Genomic DNA, 22,207 nt, shown 5'->3' with positions numbered 1-22,207 from the left:
TTCTGTCCATGTGTGGTAGAAATGCAGGATATTTTAAGAAAGTTATTAAAATTCCAAAAACTTTAACCACAGAGTGAATATTTGTTAACGCCGACGACGTAATGTAGGATCGCTTTGTCTCGCTTTTGCGACAAAAAGACGCAGGCTCGATAAAAATCTTGCAATTACGCACAATAAATGGAAGTGAACCCCACTGTGGTTTGTTTTTACTTTCAGTAGGAGTTTGCCCCCCCCCCCCCCCCTTTGTCCCTACTTTTTAGTCTACTCCTGTCACAATGTAACAAATGCTAAAAACGAATAACTAAATAATAAGACAGATTGGATTTCAGTTTACCGTTAGCATAAAGATTCCAAAGTCAGCAAATTGTCCATTATTGGTGCAATGTAAAACAATACACAACAGGTGTTGAATACGTTGACAGTACTTAAATATTGATTCAAATTTCCTAGTAGCTGTAACAGTATATCAATTACTTAGTTTAATTACAAACAAGAATAATTAAATTAATTTGAATATCATCTTTTCCAAATTTAAAGCGACAAAAGAAGTGCAGGCGATCACAATTTTCTTTATCTTCCCTTAAAGAGAGAACGAACCCCGACATAATATTCTTGAACTCAGCAATTTTTTGAAGGGGGTTTCCAAACCAAGGATAAAGGGAGGGTTCCTACTTTATGTTCCCATTCAAATTCATTGATCGTCAAAAAAGGGGGTTCCGCGGGGTTGGAACTCCAACACCTTGACCCGCCACTGCCTAGTAATTCGTGGATAAGCTTACGAATTAAAGCACTGGTAATTTACCCAAATTCGTTTACTAACGGTGTTAAAAAAAAGTTGGGGAAATCTAGCTGAATTTGAATATACCCTAGTCTAAATGTTTATAATTGATAACTGTTTTTAAAATAAACAAACTATATATATATATATATCTGAACATGCTGAAGTTCTATTATTCTTTCGGAATCCAAACTGTGATGGATTCATGTTATCTTCAAAAATTATTACCAACCTGTTATTTATTACAGAATTAATTATCTTACTTAAACAATTATCAAGGAAATACCCCTATAATTAGCTGGATCAAGTAAGCCTCCCTGTTTAAAAATAGGTATTATATATATGATTTATTCCAGTCATCTGCCCCGGATAAATTGAACTATCTAATATTAGATTAAAGCATTTTGCTGATGAAGTTATCATTACTTGGCTACTGTGTTTTGTTATTTCATCATGACAAATTAAGTCTGGGCCAGTACTTTTATCATGCTTTAGTGATTTTATAACATTTTTTTATTTCAGATATTTTAATAGGATCATCTGTTTGTTTTTCATTTAATTTTTGTTCTCTGTTTTCTACCTCTTTAGATATTAATTTTTTGAAATTTTCATCTATTTTATCTGGTTCTCCTTGTGTGTTTTATTAAAAGTGTTTAACTAGCACATTAAGATGAAAAAGTGCATATAAGTAGTGGTCATAAGATCTGAATACAATATTTTATTGCCTTATCGGATTAGTAATAATCCGGAAACGACCTCATATATCCGGTATTGTTATTTTATTATACAGATACTTTGTATTTCACGCAAACGTTTTATACCATATCAAATTATCTTACTTTATAAAGTAAAATTTTGATTTCGTTACCAAAATAAACACACAGTGCAACGTGGAAAACATTTGTAATAGGAAATACAAAATGTTGCAGACCGTGCAGGTATGATTTTATTATGTCATCTTCCAGATATGCCAAGTGACACGCCTGGTTATGATGTACAAGATCACACATCATCTTGTTGCTATACCATCTAGCACAATTTCCATCAGACTCGAGAACCAGAAAACATCATTCTCACACCTTCAGACACATTTATACATCAAAAAGACTCGTACAGATTTTCATTTTCCCCATACACTAATATGAGGCAGGCATTACCAGTGAAAGGGGACGAAGTCCGTATGATTTTTTTAAAATTCAAACATATCTGAATTTCAAAAGTGGGTTTCATTGGGGTCTAAGCTAGCTGCGGAACCGTAGCTCTTAGGTCAGTCAGAGCTCAGACATGAATAAGTCTGAATCTGCTTTTGACTCATAGAGGTGTAAATTTGTAAGTTTTAGGATTAGTCTCCCTTTAAAGCAAGACAAAATATGACTTAAATAAGTCAAATATTGTTAAGCAAGAAGTCAAATATTGTTAAGCAAGAAATAAATGACCAGAATCAAAAAGTTGCAAATACTGACTCCTACAAGTCGATAAGTGATCAAAATTGGTTAACTTCAAGACCCACACATATTTGTAAGGAGGTCATGCATCTAAATCAAATAATGACAACATTGAAAGACAATACTTTGTCTTCTAAAGAAAAATATATATGAATAAAGTCTAAAAAATTGGAGATAATGTTAATTAACCTTACAATGCAACCACCTGGAACTACACTTAATGAGGAAAAACATCTGTGTTTAGTAAGGATGTTCAATTAGACAATTACATCTAGATAGCTCAAGTCCTTGTGAACTCTCAGACAAGTTTTTGCTGTCATAGGTTGTGTAGTTTGGCCACCAAGTGAAATTAAGTTTTTTCATCAACATAAATAGACCTAAACAAGTCTGTCATTTTATGACTTAGATAAGTCTAAAATTGAAAACACATTTTTATGATAAATACATGTTTTGACCTAAGCTTCTTTAAGTCAAAAACAAAAATCGACTTGTTTAAGTCTGAGCTTTGACTGTAGGTCCTTATGTTATTTTTTGACTATTTGCGAACCATCCCCCGCAAAATAAAAAAAGGACCATAAGAGTTACGGTTCCGCAGCTAGGTCTAACTCTAAGCATGATGCGGGATTGCTGATTTTTTGTAAGCGTGACACGTGAAAGTCAAATTATTGTGTCATGAAAACGGGAAATGAGGTCTAGCTGGACCCGGGAAATGACAATAAAATGAGAATTGCTTACAGACATAGTGTCAGCAGGATACGGAATCTGACGAAGCAGTAAGCAGGATCAGGGATCGGAACCCCCCCCCCCCCCCCCCCCCCCAATGAGACCCCCTCAAAAGGGAAATACCATAACTTTTCCGATTTTGGTTCTGTTGTTAGGGATTTTAGTTGTGACATTATTTAAGTTATGACGTCATATGCATTGTAAACAAAGAAACGCTATCATTTAATAGGTAAAGTTTTTTCATATCAAGGAATTATTAAAAATGAAATTGATATTGCATTCCTTCCTATTTTATACTAGACTGATAAATATACATTTTACTCAAAGTTTCATGCAAACTAGACCGGAAAAAGGAAGTACATTGTAGATTTCTGCGCAGATGCGGGAATTCAAAACACGACATAAAAAAGTTTGAACGATTTTGAGTTCATTAGTACAATTTTTTAAAATTTTTTTTTTTATTGAATTTTCTACTGTTATTGGGGACTTTGTCCCCATATATAACTCAATGGAATCTTTTACCAACTTCAGTAGTAAATACACAGACAGTCGACTCTTTCAGAGATCAGCTTACTGTTACATATGCTGTTCTCTCCACTATTATTTAAAAAGCTTCATCTCCTGTACATAGTTTTAATCACTACATCTGTTCTCTGCACAGTTTTGTATATAACAAAAATATTAACTAGTTTTTAATACATAGCCATAGGCCACGTATGCACCAGTTATTAATCACCTTTATTCAGATGGAAAACTGGAAAACTTAAAGAAGAAGAAAAAAAAGACACAGAGGCTATTTGCTATATATGTTGATAGTGGATTTTCCCATGGATAGAAACAAGTGCCTGTTGGACCGATAAAAATTGTCCTTGGCCTTTAGAATAATTTCTGAGTCCTGATTTAGTATGTTAGTGGTTAAGGCTGATGGTTTTAGTGTTGACAGTTCGGATTTCAATTCTGACTTGTGGTGCTGGAAATTTCAGTACATCAGATGGTTGATTTTCACCCTCCCCACGCACACATCTCTGGTGTACATGTCCAGTTTGGAGTCTACTACATTTGTATGTGGTCTCATTGGGATCTAAGCGTGACACGGGACATGAAAGTCAAATTACAGTGTTCTCCTCAGGATTTTTGGATAGCGCTGTGGTAAGCGCGTAATTTTCCACAATTCTCAGGAACTTTGTTGCGGCACGCTGTTTGTTTCTAATTGATTTGTTATGTGTTTTTCTTATATTATGCTATTGATGTTTTCTCTTGTAATGATGTCCTCATAATACAGAGGCAGATTTCCCCCTTTTGAGAAAAAAATTTGGTTGCTTATATAGAGAATTACTGAAGCGTGACTAGATCAGGCCCTCTCTTAGGCAGCCAGTGGGCCCCCACTTATAAAAATATCTGGATCCGCCACTGTCATGCTTATGGAAGTTACCCCTTTGTTTGTTAATGTTATTGTCTGGATATAGAAGAGGTTTTTTCTCCATTGTAAATTCATAAAATCCTCATATTATCTGTGTATAGACCCAAGGAGATTCAGAAATATTTTTCCATGATGGGTCTATATATGATCAGGTGATGTTACAGAACATGTAGGACCAACAATAAAGTCATTGTCAGCTTCTGTGTTTGGTTTTGTATCAAACTGTAACAGTGTCCTGTTAACCTTTTGAAGTTTGACAGGAATTGACATTTTTTAGCATAAAGATTTCTCATTTTTCTGACCTTAGTGTTTTATATTATTCAAATGGCTTTATCCAAGCTGGACATCGATAAAGTGAAGTTTGATTGTCTAATCATATCCCCTCAATTGTTTTCAAATTTGGTAAAATTCGTTCCTGTTGAATAGCTGACTAAACAATTATTAGTTCGAATAGGTGATAATCAATACTACAAAGACTTGCTCATGTCCGTGGTTCGTATGGATAGTAAACCCGGCAAATTGTAACAAACCCCTGTGTTTGATCGTTTTAATCATCGTTTGTTCAAAGTTCGTAAAACAAGTTTGTGAGTGTGGTCGGGAAATGCAGTAATTTTATTTCATCTAATTTTATTCATATATGCCTCTCTATCATGTCTATAGTCTTTTAATTAAAAAAATAGATGTCAATGTTGAAATCTTTGTTTATTTTGATCTTTCAAAGTCGCCATTTTGTAAAATTTATTAGACTGGTCCCGCGGAAGTACTTAATACAACAAAAAGAATTCATTCAGAAATAGTAAACCAGTCGATCACATGATCCAAAGTGAAAAATAATGGGGAAATTTGAAAAAATTACAATAAAAATGTAGTGACGCCCTTGCGTTGGATAACGCTGCCATCAGTACAATAGAACAGCAGGAAATTGTAATAGCGCTGAAAAGCGCAGCGCTAAAACAGCCTGGGGAGAACACTGAATTATTGTGCCTTGAAAACGGGAAATGAAGTCCAGCGTGAAACAGGAAATAACCAAAAAAATGAGAATTGCTTAAGTACATAGTGTAAGTGGGATACAGGAATTTGACAAAACTGTAAGGGGGATTCGGGATCAGAACCCCCCAATGAGACCCCCTACTATGGCTCGTTTGGGGCCTCAGTTGGTTTAAGTTGCCCCTGTACGCTTTTACCTAATTATCCATTTGCTAATTGTGTGTTCCATCAGAGAAGTCTAGTAAGGTATTGGCTCTGTTAGCTCCTGCAAATCCCCCATGTTCACCCCCTTGTGACGATTGCCCTCTTTTTTTTTCAAATACTGGTTGAATTATTAGATATTTTTTAGATGTAAACATAAAAATATTTATATTTTCATGAATAAATTTGTAGCCATTACTTGGGGTCCGTCGTCATCCGTCTGGTGTAAACTATTTCAAACATCTTCTCCTGTGAAACTACTGAACCAATTCCAACCAAACTTAAGCTGAATGATCCTTAGGGTATCTAGAATAAAGTTTGTGTTTTATTTTCTGTTTCACCAAAAAACATGGCCGCCATGGCTAAAAATAGAACATAGGTCTAAAATGCAGTTTTTGGTTTATATCTCAAAAACCAGAGCAGTTAGAGCAAATCTGACATGGTGGTAAAGTGTTCATAAGGTCACGTTCTATTAGCCCTGAAATTTTCAGATGAATCTGATAACCCATTGTTGGGTTGCTGCCACTAAATTGGTAATTTTTAGGAAATTTTGCTGTTTATGGTTATTATCTTGAATAGTAATAATGATAAAGATAAACTGTAAACAGCAAATATGTTTAGCACAGTAAGATCTACAAATAAGTTCATATGACCAAAATTGTCAATTGACCGCTTAAAGAGTTAATGCCCTTTAAGGGCAATTTTACACAATTTGTTTATCGTTTCCTAACTTTAAAAAATCTTCTTTTCTGAAACCACTGAACCAATTCTAACAAAACTTAAGCTGAATGATCCTTAGTGTGTCTAGAATAAAGTTTATGTTTTATTTTCTTTTTTGTCAAAAAACGTGGCGGCCATGGCTAAAAATAGAACGTAGGGGTAAAATGCAGTTTTTGATTTATATTTCAAAAACCAAAGTATAGCTAGAGCAAATCTGACTTAGTCTTTTATCATCATGACACTATTCATTTTGTCAAAATAATTCACAAAAGAAAACTTTTTTACCTATTTAGATTAGAATTTCACTTTATTTGTCAGATAACAAAAAAAAAAAGCTTATTTTTCGTATTTTAAAAGCAATATCTGACTGATATAAAAAAAAAATGTAGATGTCCAGGTATGATTTCCAATAAGACAACTCGCCACAAAGACCAAATGACAAAGAAATTAACAACAAATGGTCAGAGTACAGCCTTCAACAATGGGCATAGCCCATACCGCATACATATAGTCAGCTTTAAAAGGCCCCCCAAATTAAAAACGAGAACACTAACAACTTTATTTATGTAAAAAGAATGAACGAAAACTAATATGTAAGTTAACACATCAACAAACAACAACCACTGGATTACAGGCTCCTGACTTGGGACAGGCACATACAAACATTTACAAAATGTGGCGGAGTTGAACATACAATGTATTAGCAGGATTTCATGATTAAAAACTTAAACTCAAAACGAAACATTTAAAAAGGTGAAAACAGTCACAGGGTGTGTACATGAAACTAGAAAGGGGGCTAAGGAAAATGGGAATGACATGATTTTGGTCGAATGGATCCATTTTATCCTAGTACTTAATAGGCTTCCTCCACCATTCTTACAGACTGCCCTGTGTTAATGCACACTCATTGTTTTGGGTTGTTCTTATTCAAATAAAATGGACAAAAATCTTAAAAAATGTTGATAATTATGCAGATCTGAAATTTACTAACAGGTTAATTACAAAGAAAATCAAACAATATTTTGATTTGGCATGTATTATACAAGTCATATATCAGTATACATGTATATAGTCGTTTATTTTCAGGATGCTAGTGACTGCTTTGTGTATTCTGAAAAAGATCTTTTAAAGAATTGTCAACTGGATAAAGATTATCAACTTAGTGAAGTAGGTACATGTAGAAATACAAATGTTCAGGAATTACAAGTATCTGACCTTTTTATTTTGGACTTGAGGAAGGACAATACTTTAAAAATGATCTTGATGAAAGTCACTCTTTGTGATGAATTTACACAATAAATACTGTTGATTCACCTTGCATTATGGTACTGTGTATTACATTTATGTACTTGAAGGTACAGTGGGCAAACTGGTGACAAAATATTACCTCCCCTGTAAACAGTGCGCTCTTCTGACTAGAGGTAATCGGTAAAAAAAACGGATGATGCTGTAATTGTTTAGCTTGTTTAAAATGAGCTAGCATAAACAAACTAAGACGTGTCAACATAATGTGAATATGATAACAAATCAGGTAAATTATTTCTTGTTAAGTTTATCACCTCATCGTATCATCATGTGATAGGTAAATGCGTGAATTTTCGATTTTCAGTGTCGTCAGGGATCAAACTTGTAATCATGCCATCCTTTCATTATTTTTTTTAAATACGATCCAATGGTCGGAACACCTTGATTTTCTCCCAATTTGTAAATTCAATTATGTTGCATGATATATATTTTTATTGGGGAAAAAAATTGATATGCAGCAAAGATTGTCAGTTTTTAATTTGTGTTGCTATGTGAAATAATGGGAGGTAAATTCAAGTATAAGAAGGCGCGCTTTTACAAATAGTAAACAATTTAATTCAGATGCATAGTATTTTGTCAAATGATAAAGAATATCGTAGAAACTTACTAGAAATTCATCTAATTTATAAAATATTTACAACATGACATACTGAAATCTGAAAAGGGGTAAAACCACTATACCTTGAACAAATTCAGTTAAAAAAAAGGGGGGTGGTGAAAATGCTACGAAATTTAGATTATATTTATCTGGGTTCTACAACCAAAGGATGATGGGACATGCAACTAACTACTTTTTCAATTTGATTGTAAAGTAAAATGGCTGGGGTTTTTTGGGGGGATTTCAAGTTTTTTTTAGCATCTCTGTTCAAACGTACGTTGGTCTAATATTTTCAGGTTCTCTTTGGATTGCCAAATAATATTATAATCACCTAATTGAATGTTCAAATTATTTTGCAGTGATGATCTGTATGGAAGGAAGACTGTCATAAAATCTAACAGTTCCGGATAGCCCGTTAAACTAATTGCTCAACATCAATAGCGATGTAAGATTCAAGTGTCTGATCCACCACAAGTTTAGCCACATTTTCCACACTATACAGTGTCTGGCATTGAAAGGATATCAAACGGATGTTTTATGGAATGATTCTCACGTACATATGACAATCATATGCATAGGAATGTGGAGCTAGACTCTTTCATGCAACAATTTAATTTCCAATATAAACTCCGAAAAGACAAGAGCATAGAAATGTACATCAATGACAAGCATTCTTTGTGAATAAAATCCTTCCAAAACTTAAATGTGTCATTAGTGTTGCATTGTTTATCAGTAGAGATAATTAGATTCCAGTCAGAATGCCCAACTGAAGGTTTTTGTTGGAAATGTTTTGTAAATCTTGGCTGTTTTGCAAGACAAAGGTTTCAACCATTACATGCCAAACCGGGGGAGGGGGAAGGTTTTTGTCGAGCCTGCAACTTTTGTTGCAGAAAGCTCGACAAAGGGATAGTGATCCGGCGGCGGCGGTGTTAGCTCACTTCTTAAAAGCTATATATTTTAGAAGGTGGAAGACCTGGATGCTTCATATTTTGTATATAGATGCCTCATGTTACTAAGTTTCCGTCAGTCACATGTCCATTGTCCTTGACCTCATTTTCATGGTTCAGTGACCACTTGAAAAAAAAGTTCAGATTTTTTGCAATGTTAAATTCTCTCTTACTGTAAGTAATAGGATAACTATATTTAGTATGTGCGTACCTTGCAAGGTCCTCATGCCCGTCAGACAGTTTTCACTTGACCTCAACCTCATTTCATGGATCAGTGAACAAGGTTAAGTTTTGGTGGTCAAGTCCATATCTCAGATACTATAAGCAATAGGTCTAGTATATTCAGTGTATGGAAGGACTGTAAGGTATACATGCCCAACTGGCAGGTGTCATCTGACCTTGACCTCATTTTCATGGTTCAGTGGTTATAGTTAAGTTTTTGTGTTTCGGTCTGTTTTTCTCATACTTTATGCAATAGGTATACTATATATGTTGTATGGAATGATTGTAAGGTGTTCATGTCTAGCGGGCAGATGTCATCTGACCTTGACCTCATTTTCATGGTTCAGTGGTTATAGTTAAGTTTTTGTGTTTTGGTCTGTTTTTCATACTTTATGCAATAGGTTTACTATATTTGTTGTATGGAATGATTGTAAGGTGTACATGTCTAGCGGGCAGATGTCATCTGACCTTGACCTCATTTTCATGGTTCAGTGGTCAAAGTTAAGTTTTTGAGTTTTGGTCTTTTTATCTAATACTATATGTCATAGGTCAACTATATTTTGTGTATGGAAATATTTTATGATCTATATGTCAGTCGTGCAGGTTTAATTTGACCTTGACCTGGTTTTCAAGGTTCATTGCTCAGTGTTAAGTTTTTGTGTTTTGGTTTATTTTCTTAAACTATAAGCAATAGGTCAACTATATTTGTTGTATGGAAGCATTGTTAGCTGTACATGTCTGCCTGGCATATGGTTCAACTGACCTTGACCTCATTTTCATGGTTCATGTTAAGTCTATGTGACAGTTGTAATAAAGCTTTAGATTTAGGAGTATCAACATAATATCAATGATTAGTAAAGAAGGCGAGACATTTCTGTGTGTGCACTCTTGTTTCATAATAATAATACATTGAGATTTAACATACTAAGTATACTTTCCTATATGTAGTGTTTCTTTAAAAGTATTGCCAACAAAATTCCTCAAATTTGGGATCATAATATTGTTTAAGAAAAACACCTTACCCCCTGTACTTCATAAAAGTGCAAAGTCTTCTTCAATACACGTGCATGGTTAATTCGGATCACATATTTTCTATTCCGATATTATAAGAATTCGAAGGTTCATATCATTTACAATATCAATCAACATTTTTCTGGGATTTTTTTTTACTACCAACGTTTAACCTCGAGGTTACATTGTAGTAAAAAAAATTCCAATAAAAACGTTGAATGTAAATGATATGAACCTCTAAAGTCTTATATTATAGGACTCATGTTTTTAAAATATAATGTGTTGATCAATTATATGTTATGATGATTTTAATAAACTTCACATTAGGTAATTTGTCACGTATATTGATTACATTATATCGAGTTGTCCCAACGATACACTTGTCGGTGTGCTCGATCATACGAATTTACCGACATTCATATAGACAAAATGACCTAACTTTGAAAAATTCTTGTGACGAAACTACATTTCGGAACACGTTATAAATTGGATACTCAGAAAGCTGCATTATTAAGGTTTGATATATATTTTTTTCAAAAAAAAAGAATATATGCAGTCAAATCTGGCGGTTTTTTACACAGCCCTATGTTGCACAATAGATTGTTCAATTAACAGCATGTTTGGCAATTAAAAATTCATATATTAACAAATTTAGCTTTAGCATATACTTTATTTATAGTGGTTGTATAAAAGTTATATAATAGTTTTGTGTTTTAAGAGATATTCATCCCTATGCATATCGGTTTTTATGCGTAAATTGTCTCTCCTGTTTTTCTACCTTTTCTATCTCTTTCATAAGAAAAGTGATTTTTCTATTGTTCTAGTGTCACCAGGTCACTGGAAATCCCACTGGGTATTATATGACAGGATGTAAAATTACATTTGAGAATGCAATTTACCTATGAAAAGTGTGGGTTGATATCTGTCTGCTTTCATGATAAAATTGAGAATGGAAATAAGGAATGTGTTAAAGAGACAACAACCCGACCATAGAACAGACAACAGCAGAAGGTCACCAACAGGTCTTCAATGCAGCGAGGAATTCCCACACACGGAGGTGTCCTTCAGCTGGCCCATATTTGTTTAATTTCTACTTGAAACTTTGTTGCTGTTAAAAATTAACACTATTTAAAAAAGTCATAATGAAATTAGTCCTCTTAACTCTTAAGTCTTTATCTGATCAAAATTAAAAAAAAAAAAAAGAGAATAGGATTGGCTGCATTCTTTTAAATTCATGTCTTACATTGTCTTAGTTAGAGCTACTTGTATAGATAAAACAGTTTGTAAAATAAAATGTGTCTGCGTGATAAACATGATAAAAAATGTGCAAACATAAATTAGATGAGAAGTGAATTTAAAGGTACTAACTGTATGAAGGAACAAAGTAGCAGCACTCAAATTTGACTAAGGCGATTCCATGCATAGCCAATGTGAAATTGATATTGTTTTTATTCAGAACTCAAAGACTCAGAAAAAAATCTTAAAGTATGAGAGAACTCACATGTAAGTGCTAAAAATATGAGGCAGTTTTGATTTACTATGCCACCTGTCTACGAGTATAAGAAAAGCTGCCATATATTCCTATTGTTAATAATACCCTGGGAGCATAGACATGATTGAGATCAGTTGATCAGTACTAGTCCTTTTAATTTTTTTTAGTCTTTTAATTTCTTCCATCTTCATATTTATACATTATGTTTCAGTTTGATATCCAATTGAGAAAGAGCTGGGATGATAAAATGAAAAATGGACATTTCCGTTATCATTTAGACAAAGTAGAAACAAAGATTATACCAGGTTCATTGAAATATGTAGCACAGGTAAAATTAGCTGTTGTCTTAGCTATGGGTATTATCATAGGTTATCAAGTTCTATTTGTATAATGTAAAAACTTAGACTGTTTCTATAATTTTTGTTTTGCAAGATATCAGTCAAAAATTTATAAGATACATATGATTTTGTATAGATTATATACTTGGACCCAAGCCTTTTCATTAATAGAGCTATCTCCCAAAGCACTGATATTCTTGTAATTGCACTCCTTTGTAACTTTTGTAAATTTTTGTGGCAACTCTTTTAGGGTTCAAGAGGCATGTCCCTTTACAAATGTAAAAATGTTGAATTTTTGTTTCCCTTCTCTAACTACGGTTTAATTGCCTCTACTTATTATTAGGAAATTTATTCACAATGCAACTCAGATGATCAAGTATGAATTTGTGTAACATCAAATTTTACCCTTCATTAGTTATAAGTTATAACATTACATGGACTCATTCCCCATTAACTTATATATACATTAACATGCATATATTATTTAATTTTTGTTTTGAATTTGAAAGCATGCAGGGGACCAAATATATTCCTGCATAGACAAAATTTTCTGTACTGTTATCAAACTTATCTTTCAGCTAAATGTAAAGAGAGCTACAGAAAGAAGACCTCCTCAGAACATTACCATAGTAAATCAACCATTTGACAGTAAAGTGTTTAATTTTACAAAAGTGAAGGAAGATGAAATTATATTTAGATTAGAGAATTCAGGCAATGATGGACAACAGCAGTGTAATGGTCATGCAGATTCAAAGAATGAGGTAAGTATTCAAATATTTGCTCATGATTGAAGATTTTTTTGTAACCTGAAGATGCAAATTTGTTTAAAGTCCCTTGTTTATTTCCAGTTTTATTTACGACAAACCTGTGTATTTTCTTTATATTTATGTATTGACAATATACATGTAGAAAGATATTGAAAGACATGATAGAGACCTGATATACGAATTTAAATGAAAATGATTTATGTTAGCTCTGAAGAAGCTGAATTCTTTATATGATACAGATTTGTGACTAAAAAATTGAAACCCCTCCCTCAAAACTAAAAAAAAGGTCTCTCATTACAAAGTGTGTTTGCTGAAATTGAAAACTTATTTCCCTGACACATTTAATTTGATTATACAAAGAGTTTTCATTTGCTGTATTATGTGGACATTTGGTGGATACCTAAAATCCTTAATTACCTATCAAGAACATTATATTGTTATAGTAAACACAATGAAACAAGTGCAAAAAATAAAATGTCTGCTTAAAATGTGGACAAAATACCAAGGCAGAGGGAATCAAAGGCAACAGATTAAAGACAGACAGACAACACAAGGATGAAAAGAAACAAGACAAACATTCATGCAACATTAAAAAAATATTACTGATGTAAAAAAAAACAAAAAAACTTTTTGTTAGTACAATAATAATACTTTATTTCCGTATTGGCCAAGCTTGGGGAACTTGGTAGTCAAATGCTCACATTAAAACTGTACAAATACAGTGTGTGAAATGTCCCCCTTCATGCCATAAACCATGGCGGTGCTTGTACTCAAAGACGTAGATACAGAACATACATACATCTATAGACCCTATGAAGAACCGAGAGGAGAAGTCACAAAATTATTGTACATCATTTAATTTCAGAAAAGAAATATAGTAATGGTAAATGTAAGTCCGTTAGAGTATGGCCATATATTGATCTGTCCTGATATTGATGCTTCTAAACCACAAGTAAGTTATTAGTTTTATATCTATGTCTATGAGTCATAATGAAAGTACTTTTTTTTCTAATTGTGGTATATACTTAACTAACCAAATTTTTCTAAATTTGTATTCAAATGGTAAGTTGTATTCAAATTTCATCAAGAGCTTTTTTAGAAAATGTTAAACTTGTACATGTGTTAAAACCAAAATAGGTCACATGAAACATGTGTAATGTCTTCTGACATCAGCAGTTTTACCTGTCGGAGCAATATTTGTTGATCAGATGTTTTAGAATCTCTAGATAAAAGTTACATTGAACATACTAGAAAATGGCACAATCATGTTATTTTATCAAAATATTAGATACATGTACAAAATTTCACAAAATGAAAAAACCATTATGTATGTTTGATAAATTGAAAAAAATGTTTGAGTCTTGTAATGTTATTTATTCAAGCGTTTTTTTGTAACTATTTCAGCTATTAGATGAATATGCTCTTAAACTAGCCATTAACTGTCAGCTACTGAGTAAACATAAGTAAGTATCTTACTTTTGATTTTAAGACACTAATATACCAGTACCCTCTTGATAGATAAGAGGGTCGGAAGGGTATTTTTCAGAACTTCTGGATTTAGTCTTTCTTTTTGTGGGAATTCACGAACTACAGTACACTAAATATTTGGTACTCGGGAATCATTGATTTATTTCTAGGGATCTAGGAGAGAATGCTTAATTTTTGCAAGAATTTCAGGAATCAGTCTTTATTTTTCTGGGAATTCAGGGTGACACCTCTTTCTACCTCCCCACCTCAGAGGGAGATGTAACAATAAATGTAACTTGTAATATTGTATTGAATGAAAAACTGCCTAAATGCTTAACCCTGGATGTGTAAGGTAAAAAAAAATGTGTTGTGCCAACCACTGATGTAACCATTCTTTTTTTTTTTTAACGAAATGGCCTTCTTCAGGCTGCTGTTGCAAGGACTGTTTTATTTCAAAGATAGCACATAGTAGGTCAAGTTTCTAGCTATAAACTTATCTGCACAGGATACAAAAAATGTACACCCTGCATGCCATTGACATGAAGGTCAAGGAATTTAAAAAAAAAAACAACAAGGGTTTCTCCCTTGTTACTCTCTATTTAGGGCTAGATCCAAAAAAAATAATCCGTTGCCTGGATTTCAATTTTTTGACATCGAACAAACATCATGTAAAATTGTCATCACTTGAGCAGGTGATATACATGCATGTATGCTTTTTGTTACAGAGGATTTAGACTTGGTTTTAACAGTCTGTGTGCCTTTGCCTCAGTTAATCATCAACATGTACATGCATATTACTTAGAGCAAGAAATATTTGCAGAAAAATGTGTAAGTTGGAATCTTAATGTAATGTGCATTCATTTATATTATTTGTTTGATACAAATTTTTGTAGGTACAAATGAAAGGAGCCATGAATATAAATGTTCAACAAATAATAATTTTTTGATAAAAACATACACAGATTTCTAAAGCCACAAAATCAAATAACTTAAATCCAAGAGAATGAATTAATCCTTAATCTGCAGTAGAATCATTTGCTTTTGCATTATTGGTTATTTTATATTATCGACTGAAATCAGAATGTTTTTGTATTTGTTTGACATATTTTGTTTTTCATTGTTGTCTCCCTTGAAAAAACATTGTAACTTGGGCAGAATTATCTTTGATAGTCTTTAGAGGTTATTTTAACAGATATATATAACTTTTGCTTTGTATTACAGTATGTTCTGCTGTCATTTTAAAAGAATCTATTTGATATTAAAGTATAATTCTTTTTGTTATATCATGTGTCACTGTTTCAAGCATGTAATAGCAAAACTTTTTTTTCTCTTTTAGCCTGTCCAACATTTAAAGGGACCAGTGTATGAATTGGATGTCATTCCATGTAAAGGTTTTGTTTTCCAATTGTTTGGCACTACTGTGGACCAGCTAACAAAGTGAGTTATTATCTTAGTTCTCTATATTGTTTCTTTCACAACACTGATACAAAAAAAAGTGTTGAAGACGCAGTAGAATATTAAATATATATATTTATGTTTTTATTTTTCATATTTGTTAGATTATATTCATGTAAATAATTGTTATAGAAAAAGAAATGATGTAATTTTTTTCTCCCTTTATTTCTCTCTTTTCTTTCTTCTTTCTTAGATGGGACAGTGCGTAAGAGGGTTTGAGACCTTAATGGTATATATGTATATACAATTCATATTTGGTTCTTTTATTTGCAAAAGCTAGATTTTTTCATTCTCTATTTTATTTCAGAGATGTTATAAAAATGACAGGATATTTACAAAGTAATGAAGTAGCACACAATGTGTTCATGACCAGAGGTACTGCATTTGGTGATAATAGCAAAGAAGATACAATCAGAATATATGTGTGGCCAAGGGCAAAGTTCATTGGTAAGATTTGGTTCAAGTATTGACTTCAGTCATAATGTTTTATTCCATTAAATAAAGTTTTGACTTGTCACTAAAACACTAAAGAAGTACTGTCAGGGCCAGCAATTTGCATTGTGTCAAACAATTTGATTTAAAAATTATTACTTGGCAAGACATTCAATGCAGAGGGAAGCAGGAAACTGGGAGCTTACTGGTGAAGGTCAAATAAGAGAAATGTTCTTTATCTGCAATTTGTCATGATAGATTTAAAAATAATTGATGATAAATTTCAACACAGAAAAAGACCAATAGGGACCTTTATATAAAGGATGTCTGAAATATGACAAAAGAAAGATGATACAAGGCAAACTGGCTCCTGCTACTGTAAATATCAAAAATCAATGCATGTATTTACCATTGTGAATCCGTGACCAACCACTAGTCCTGGCAAAAATGCTAAATAGACCTTAATTAATGCAATTGTCAAAAAAATATGAATAAAAAATCACTGCTGAAAATTTTAATGCAATCTTTTATTATTGCGAACCAGGTACTGTCGCATTATTTCTGAATTTACAGTATTAAGTGATAGTAATTATGTTAAAGTGTAGTTCCAGCTGATAGGAAATGCATTTGAATAAAAAAAAAACATAATTATATCAGTACCTGCTATACTTTCAAACAGTATTGTCGAGCCTGCAACTTTTGTTGCAGAAAGCTCGACATAGGGATAGTGATCCGGCGGCTACGGCGGCGGCGGCGGCAGCGGTGTTAGCTCACTTCTTAAAAGCTTTATATTTTAGAAGGTGGAAGACCTGGATGCTTCATACTTTGTATATAGATGCTTCATGTTACGAAGTTTCCGTCAGTCACATGTCCAATGTCCTTGACCTCATTTTCATGGTTCATTGACCACTTGAAAAAAAAGTTCAAATTTTTTGTAATGTTGAATTCTCTCTTATTATAAGTAATAGGATAATTATATTTAATATGTGCGTACCTTGCAAGGTCCTCATGTCTGTCAGACAGTTTTCACTTGACCTCGACCTCATTTCATGGATCAGTGAACAAGGTTAAGTTTTGGTGGTCAAGTCCATATCTCAGATACTATAAGCAATAGGGCTAGTATATTCGGTGTATGGAAGGACTGTAAGGTGTACATGTCCAACTGGCAGGTGTCATCTGACCTTGACCTCATTTTCATGGTTCAGTGGTTATGGTTAAATTTTTGTGTTTTGGTCTATTTTTCTCATACTATATGCAATAGGTCTACTATATTTGTTGTATGGAATGATTGTAAGGTGTACATGTCTAGCGGGCAGATGTCATGTGACCTTGACCTCATTTTCATGGTTCAGTGGTCAAAGTTAAGTTTTTGAGTTTCGGTCTTTTTATCTAATACTGTATGCCATAGGTCAACTATATTTGGTGTATGGAAATATTTTATGATCTTTATGTCAGTTGCGCAGGTTTTATTTGACACTGACCTCATTTTCATGGTTCATTGCACAGTGTTAAGTATGTGACAGTTGTAATAAAGCTTAGCTTTATACTTAGGACTATCAACATAATATCAATGATTAGTATAGAAGGCGAGACATTTCAGTGTGTGCACTCATGTATTAAATAATTATTATACCCCTGCTTTCAAAAAAGGAGGGGGGTATACAGTGATCTCCATGGATGAAAATTGAACGATGGAGGAACTTTCACCATTACAAACCGTGTCTATGCTGTACAGTGTAGCGCGATCGGAAGTATTTTATCCCTCCATACAAGGAATGGTGAACATGCTAATTCATTGCTTATTTAAATTATATTTATTTGAATTTTCATTATAGAATTAGAAGTATTAATATTTTCATTTATGACCGTCATTCAAATGCCAAGTCTTCATGGTCCCCTTTAAGTCGAGAATGACCAAAAGCTGTCATGAAGGGCCCCATGTAGATTTCTTGTATTTTTGGTAATTGTTATGGGGGTTAAAAATCATATGATGTGAAGCTTATTTTTCATGGACACTGTCAAATTCAGAACCCATTACCGGTATGGCTGATTTGCAGCAACAACAAAACGATTCGTACGGGTTATGTAAAAGGTTAAAGAGATTTGTAAAGCAAACGTTGACAAATGAAAAGGTTTTTAATGACTTTATCTGGCAAATTGATGCTGTGCAAAATGCATCTTTCGAGTCTGAATAGAAACCGGAACCGCGGATGTATCAATTTGATTGTGATATACGTAATGAATTCGGAATTACGATACGATATTTCTTTACAGGAAATATTTGAGTTTTTACTTTTAAACTTTTAAAGTAATTCTAAATTATTGTTACAGCAGTACTCGAGTTATTTGCAATGAAATAATATTTACTGATTTGCGTCTTATTTTTTTACTTAAAAAAGGGGGATGCTGATTTCGTAAGTCAAAATAAAGCACGTGTTCGACTTGTTAAACTGTTTTCTTTGTAACTGGATTATTAATTTATTTATTTAATCTAAATTATAATAATCATTTGCTGAAACTTAGTTGATTAATTCGACAAATGGATCGTCTATCCTCAGATAGTATTCTCCTGTCAGGTTTGTTGATATACCTGTACAAGCTCAGGTACAAGTGATTAGCGATCTTAATCTGGATATCCCTCAGGCGTTAGAACTGTATTGGATTATAACATAAAAAGCCTAAGGGTAATGCAATTACATGCATTTGATTATAATTGATAAAAAAAAAATGGCGTCGGGCTACAAAAAACGATGAAGTTTTGAACGATGGCGGAAGACAATTTAACGATGGCGCAAGACAATTTAACGATGGCGCGAGTCATTTGACGATGGCGCAAGACGTTTGAACGATGGCGGGGCGCCATCGTTAAACAGGCCATGGAGATCCCTGGTATACTGTTTTACCTCTGTCTGTCCATCCATCCGTCAGTCCATCCATCAGTCTGTCCATCCCATGAAAATTTTTCGTCGCATTATTCTCAGGAACTGCAATGCAAGGATATCTGAAATTTGGTTTGAGGGTTTATATAAGTCAGCTATACCATGTGATGCATTTTCAGATTCATCACTCGACATCTTCCTGTGAACCGAACACTCACATATTTTTACACTATTAACATTATCCACTTGCGCCTGGTATCATCAGTGAGCAGTAGCTCGCAGTTACACTTGTATTTCAGCAGTTTTTTATCTGTAATTTCAGGTGTAAAAGAAGAAGCTGCCTTTAATGTAGCTGTAGTAGAACTGGCTGGACATTTGCCAATCAAAGGTAAGTCAATATTACTTATTTAATTTATATTTATTCCCAAACTAGGGAAAATATTGATATAAAAAAAAATTGGTAAAATTGAAATATCAATATATATATATACTAAAGGATTAAAGAACATCAGTTGTTCGACCTGTTAGTCAAATGCGTTTTGTTTAAATATACTTTTTCACTTTTTTGGTCTTTTGGAAAATGTTGTTTGTGCTGTTTTTAGACCCTTCTACAACAAAATTTGTATTACATGCACACGTATAAAAATTGCGTTTTTTCTCCAACGCAATCATAGGTTTGTACGTAGTTTTCAATTTAGACTCGTTTATATTTTTTCGTTTGGGCTTGTATCATATTTTTCCTCCGGGTTTATATGATCCGTTCATCCTATATTGACTCTTAAAATTCAAGAGTCTATCTAAAAATAAGGGTACTTTTTTTTAAAATGAGGGTACTTTGTATATGGCCTTCCAAATACCGTTTCGATCCCTAACATCACTGAAGAGACATTTATTGTTGAAATCCAGATCCGGTGTACTAAAAAAATATTGACACCGTATGTTTGTGGCATAACATTGTGGCCACAAGTAAATTTTTTTCTGTTTAGTATTAAATTTATATTAAGATCCATTTTGTTACATCTTGTGATCAATTTTATTTGGCAATCGCCAATGGCAGTCAGCAGGGTTAAAGAACATCAGTTGTTCGACCTGTTAGTCAAATGCGTTTTGTTTAAATATACTTTTTCACTTTTTTGGTCTTTTGGAAAATGTTGTTTGTGCTGTTTTTAGACCCTTCTACATCGAAATTTGTTTTACATGCACATGTATAAAAATTGCGGTTTTTATCCAACACAATCATAGGTTTGAACGTAGTTTTCAATTTAGACTTATATATATATATATATATACAACTCGTCTAAACATCAACCCAACAATGTTAGATCTGTAAATTATTTGCATCAATATTGTGAAATTCACTACCTTTGGACAATAACAGACATTTTACACTAAGATCGGAAATGAAAAGAAAAAACATTTTGAAAAAAGTATGGTCAGAAAGAATTTCAGACCAGCATGATCATAATATCAACAATGCTTTGATTATATATATTTTATTTCAGTTGAGAAGTTATATGAAGATCTGACAGAAGAGTTGATATCTGACACTGTACGTGAAGCAGCCCTACCTGAAGAGGAATACAAAAATATAAAAGACAATATACTCAAATTGTATCTTAGTTAATAATAGTTGACTTTTAGATGATTGTGCAAATTAATGACCTGTAAAGTATGTTATATGATATTTAATAGCAGACAAGATTTAAGTTTTAACTAACAGTTGAAATAAACTCAGTTTTATTGGGTTTTTTTTCATCAGATTATATTCAGAATAATCCAGGCCTGTAGCCAGGAATTTCCAAGGGGGGGGGGGGGGGGGGTTATTTGGACTCATGAACTCGACTTTTACAGTCACAATTTGAACAGAACGTTGACTTTAACAGTGCTTATTTGGTTTCAAGGGGGGGGGGGGGGGGGGGGGGGGGGGTGGGGGGGGGGGGGGGGGGGGGGGAGTTTTTCCAAACCTCCTGAACCCCCCTGGCTACGGGTATGTAATCATAATATCTATTGTGTCAGATTAAGGATATTATTTGTATGAGGCTTAGTTATAGTAACAAGAACAAATTAATTTTCAATCTGATATAATGTATAGTTATTCTACTTATACTGCAACCCAACCATTGGACATAATTTAATGCTGTTGATATTAAAAATCTGCAAGATTGAAATCGACTTCCTTAGTTAAATAATAAATGTTAAAGTAATTTGAATTACATAGAAGCAAAGCTGGTTAGGGCTATCCCTTAAAAATGTATGTGGGAGGGTAGGAAGGGACTTTCAAAATATCCTTACAACCGAGCCATTTATTTAGATAATTTTGTATAAAGGTAATAGACACATACTGAAAAAAAGATCCATGACCCACATTCAATAATCAAACTTCCCTTCCTACCCTCCAACATACATTTTAATGGGATAGCCCTTATCAATTACCAATACACATAAATCTGTATTATTATTTATATCATATATCATTATTTACAGTGGAGCAGACTGGTGATATATTTAGGTATTGTAAACATAAGTGGTGTTCATTTATAGTTATATATGCATAATATTTATAAGTTTTAAAAAATTGTGACCATAATAGGGTTGTTGTCTTTATTTATTCTGTGTTTGGAGTAAAATTTGCTGATTTTGGTGAACAATTTTCATCTACAGACTAGAGAAGGCCTTCAGTTCATACCCCATTAAATTCATAGTATACTATACTCTTACTAACTATTTGCTTTTTCCAAAGTTTGATAATAAATTTTTAAGACTTTAATTAAGTCTTGTTATAAATTGTCTATCACCAGGTAGTTTGAGTGACTATTTGGTCATCTATGGGACATTTGGTGTTCTTGGCAAGGGGCTCTTCACAAAAAAAGACATGAACATTCCAGTATATTTGCTATCAATTTAAATCCTAATTTGTGAAAAGTATTACTGAAATAAATGTTGCATTCCTAAGTTGTTTTTTAGGGGTTGGGTGAGGTTTGGAAGTTTTCTAGTTTAGTATCTCCATTTTTTCATCTTTT

At 33.1% G+C, this 22,207-nt stretch overlaps 1 protein-coding gene and 1 long non-coding RNA gene across 2 annotated transcripts; both read left to right on the top strand.

Annotated features, from left to right (window-relative positions):
* Positions 1 to 1,567: 1,567 nt before the first annotated feature.
* On the top strand, positions 1,568 to 20,962 carry LOC139516488 (GDP-D-glucose phosphorylase 1-like). The gene is made up of 11 exons (XM_071306628.1): positions 1,568 to 1,716; positions 7,361 to 7,441; positions 12,061 to 12,177; positions 12,766 to 12,948; positions 13,820 to 13,906; positions 14,359 to 14,417; positions 15,147 to 15,249; positions 15,758 to 15,858; positions 16,184 to 16,323; positions 19,510 to 19,575; positions 20,690 to 20,962. The coding sequence occupies exons 1-11, from the start codon at positions 1,699 to 1,701 to the stop codon at positions 20,809 to 20,811; spliced, it is 1,077 nt and encodes a 358-aa protein (XP_071162729.1). The 5' UTR covers positions 1,568 to 1,698; the 3' UTR covers positions 20,812 to 20,962.
* Positions 18,187 to 19,166, top strand: LOC139514857 (uncharacterized). Its single transcript, XR_011662732.1, has 2 exons — positions 18,187 to 18,424; positions 18,728 to 19,166. It is a non-coding gene; the product is annotated as an uncharacterized lncRNA (long non-coding RNA).
* Positions 20,963 to 22,207: the final 1,245 nt, after the last annotated feature.

This window comes from Mytilus edulis, chromosome 3 (genome assembly GCF_963676685.1).
Source record: "Mytilus edulis chromosome 3, xbMytEdul2.2, whole genome shotgun sequence".
NCBI classification, from domain to species: domain Eukaryota; kingdom Metazoa; phylum Mollusca; class Bivalvia; order Mytilida; family Mytilidae; genus Mytilus; species Mytilus edulis.
This window is presented reverse-complemented; position numbering and strand designations above follow the sequence as displayed.

Coding starts and splice junctions, on each gene's coding strand:
- LOC139516488 (XM_071306628.1), top strand. Junction 15,250..15,757: donor AAATATTTGCAGAAAAATGT/GTAAGTTGGAAT, acceptor TTTCTCTTTTAG/CCTGTCCAACATTTAAAGGG. Junction 15,859..16,183: donor ACTGTGGACCAGCTAACAAA/GTGAGTTATTAT, acceptor ATTTTATTTCAG/AGATGTTATAAAAATGACAG.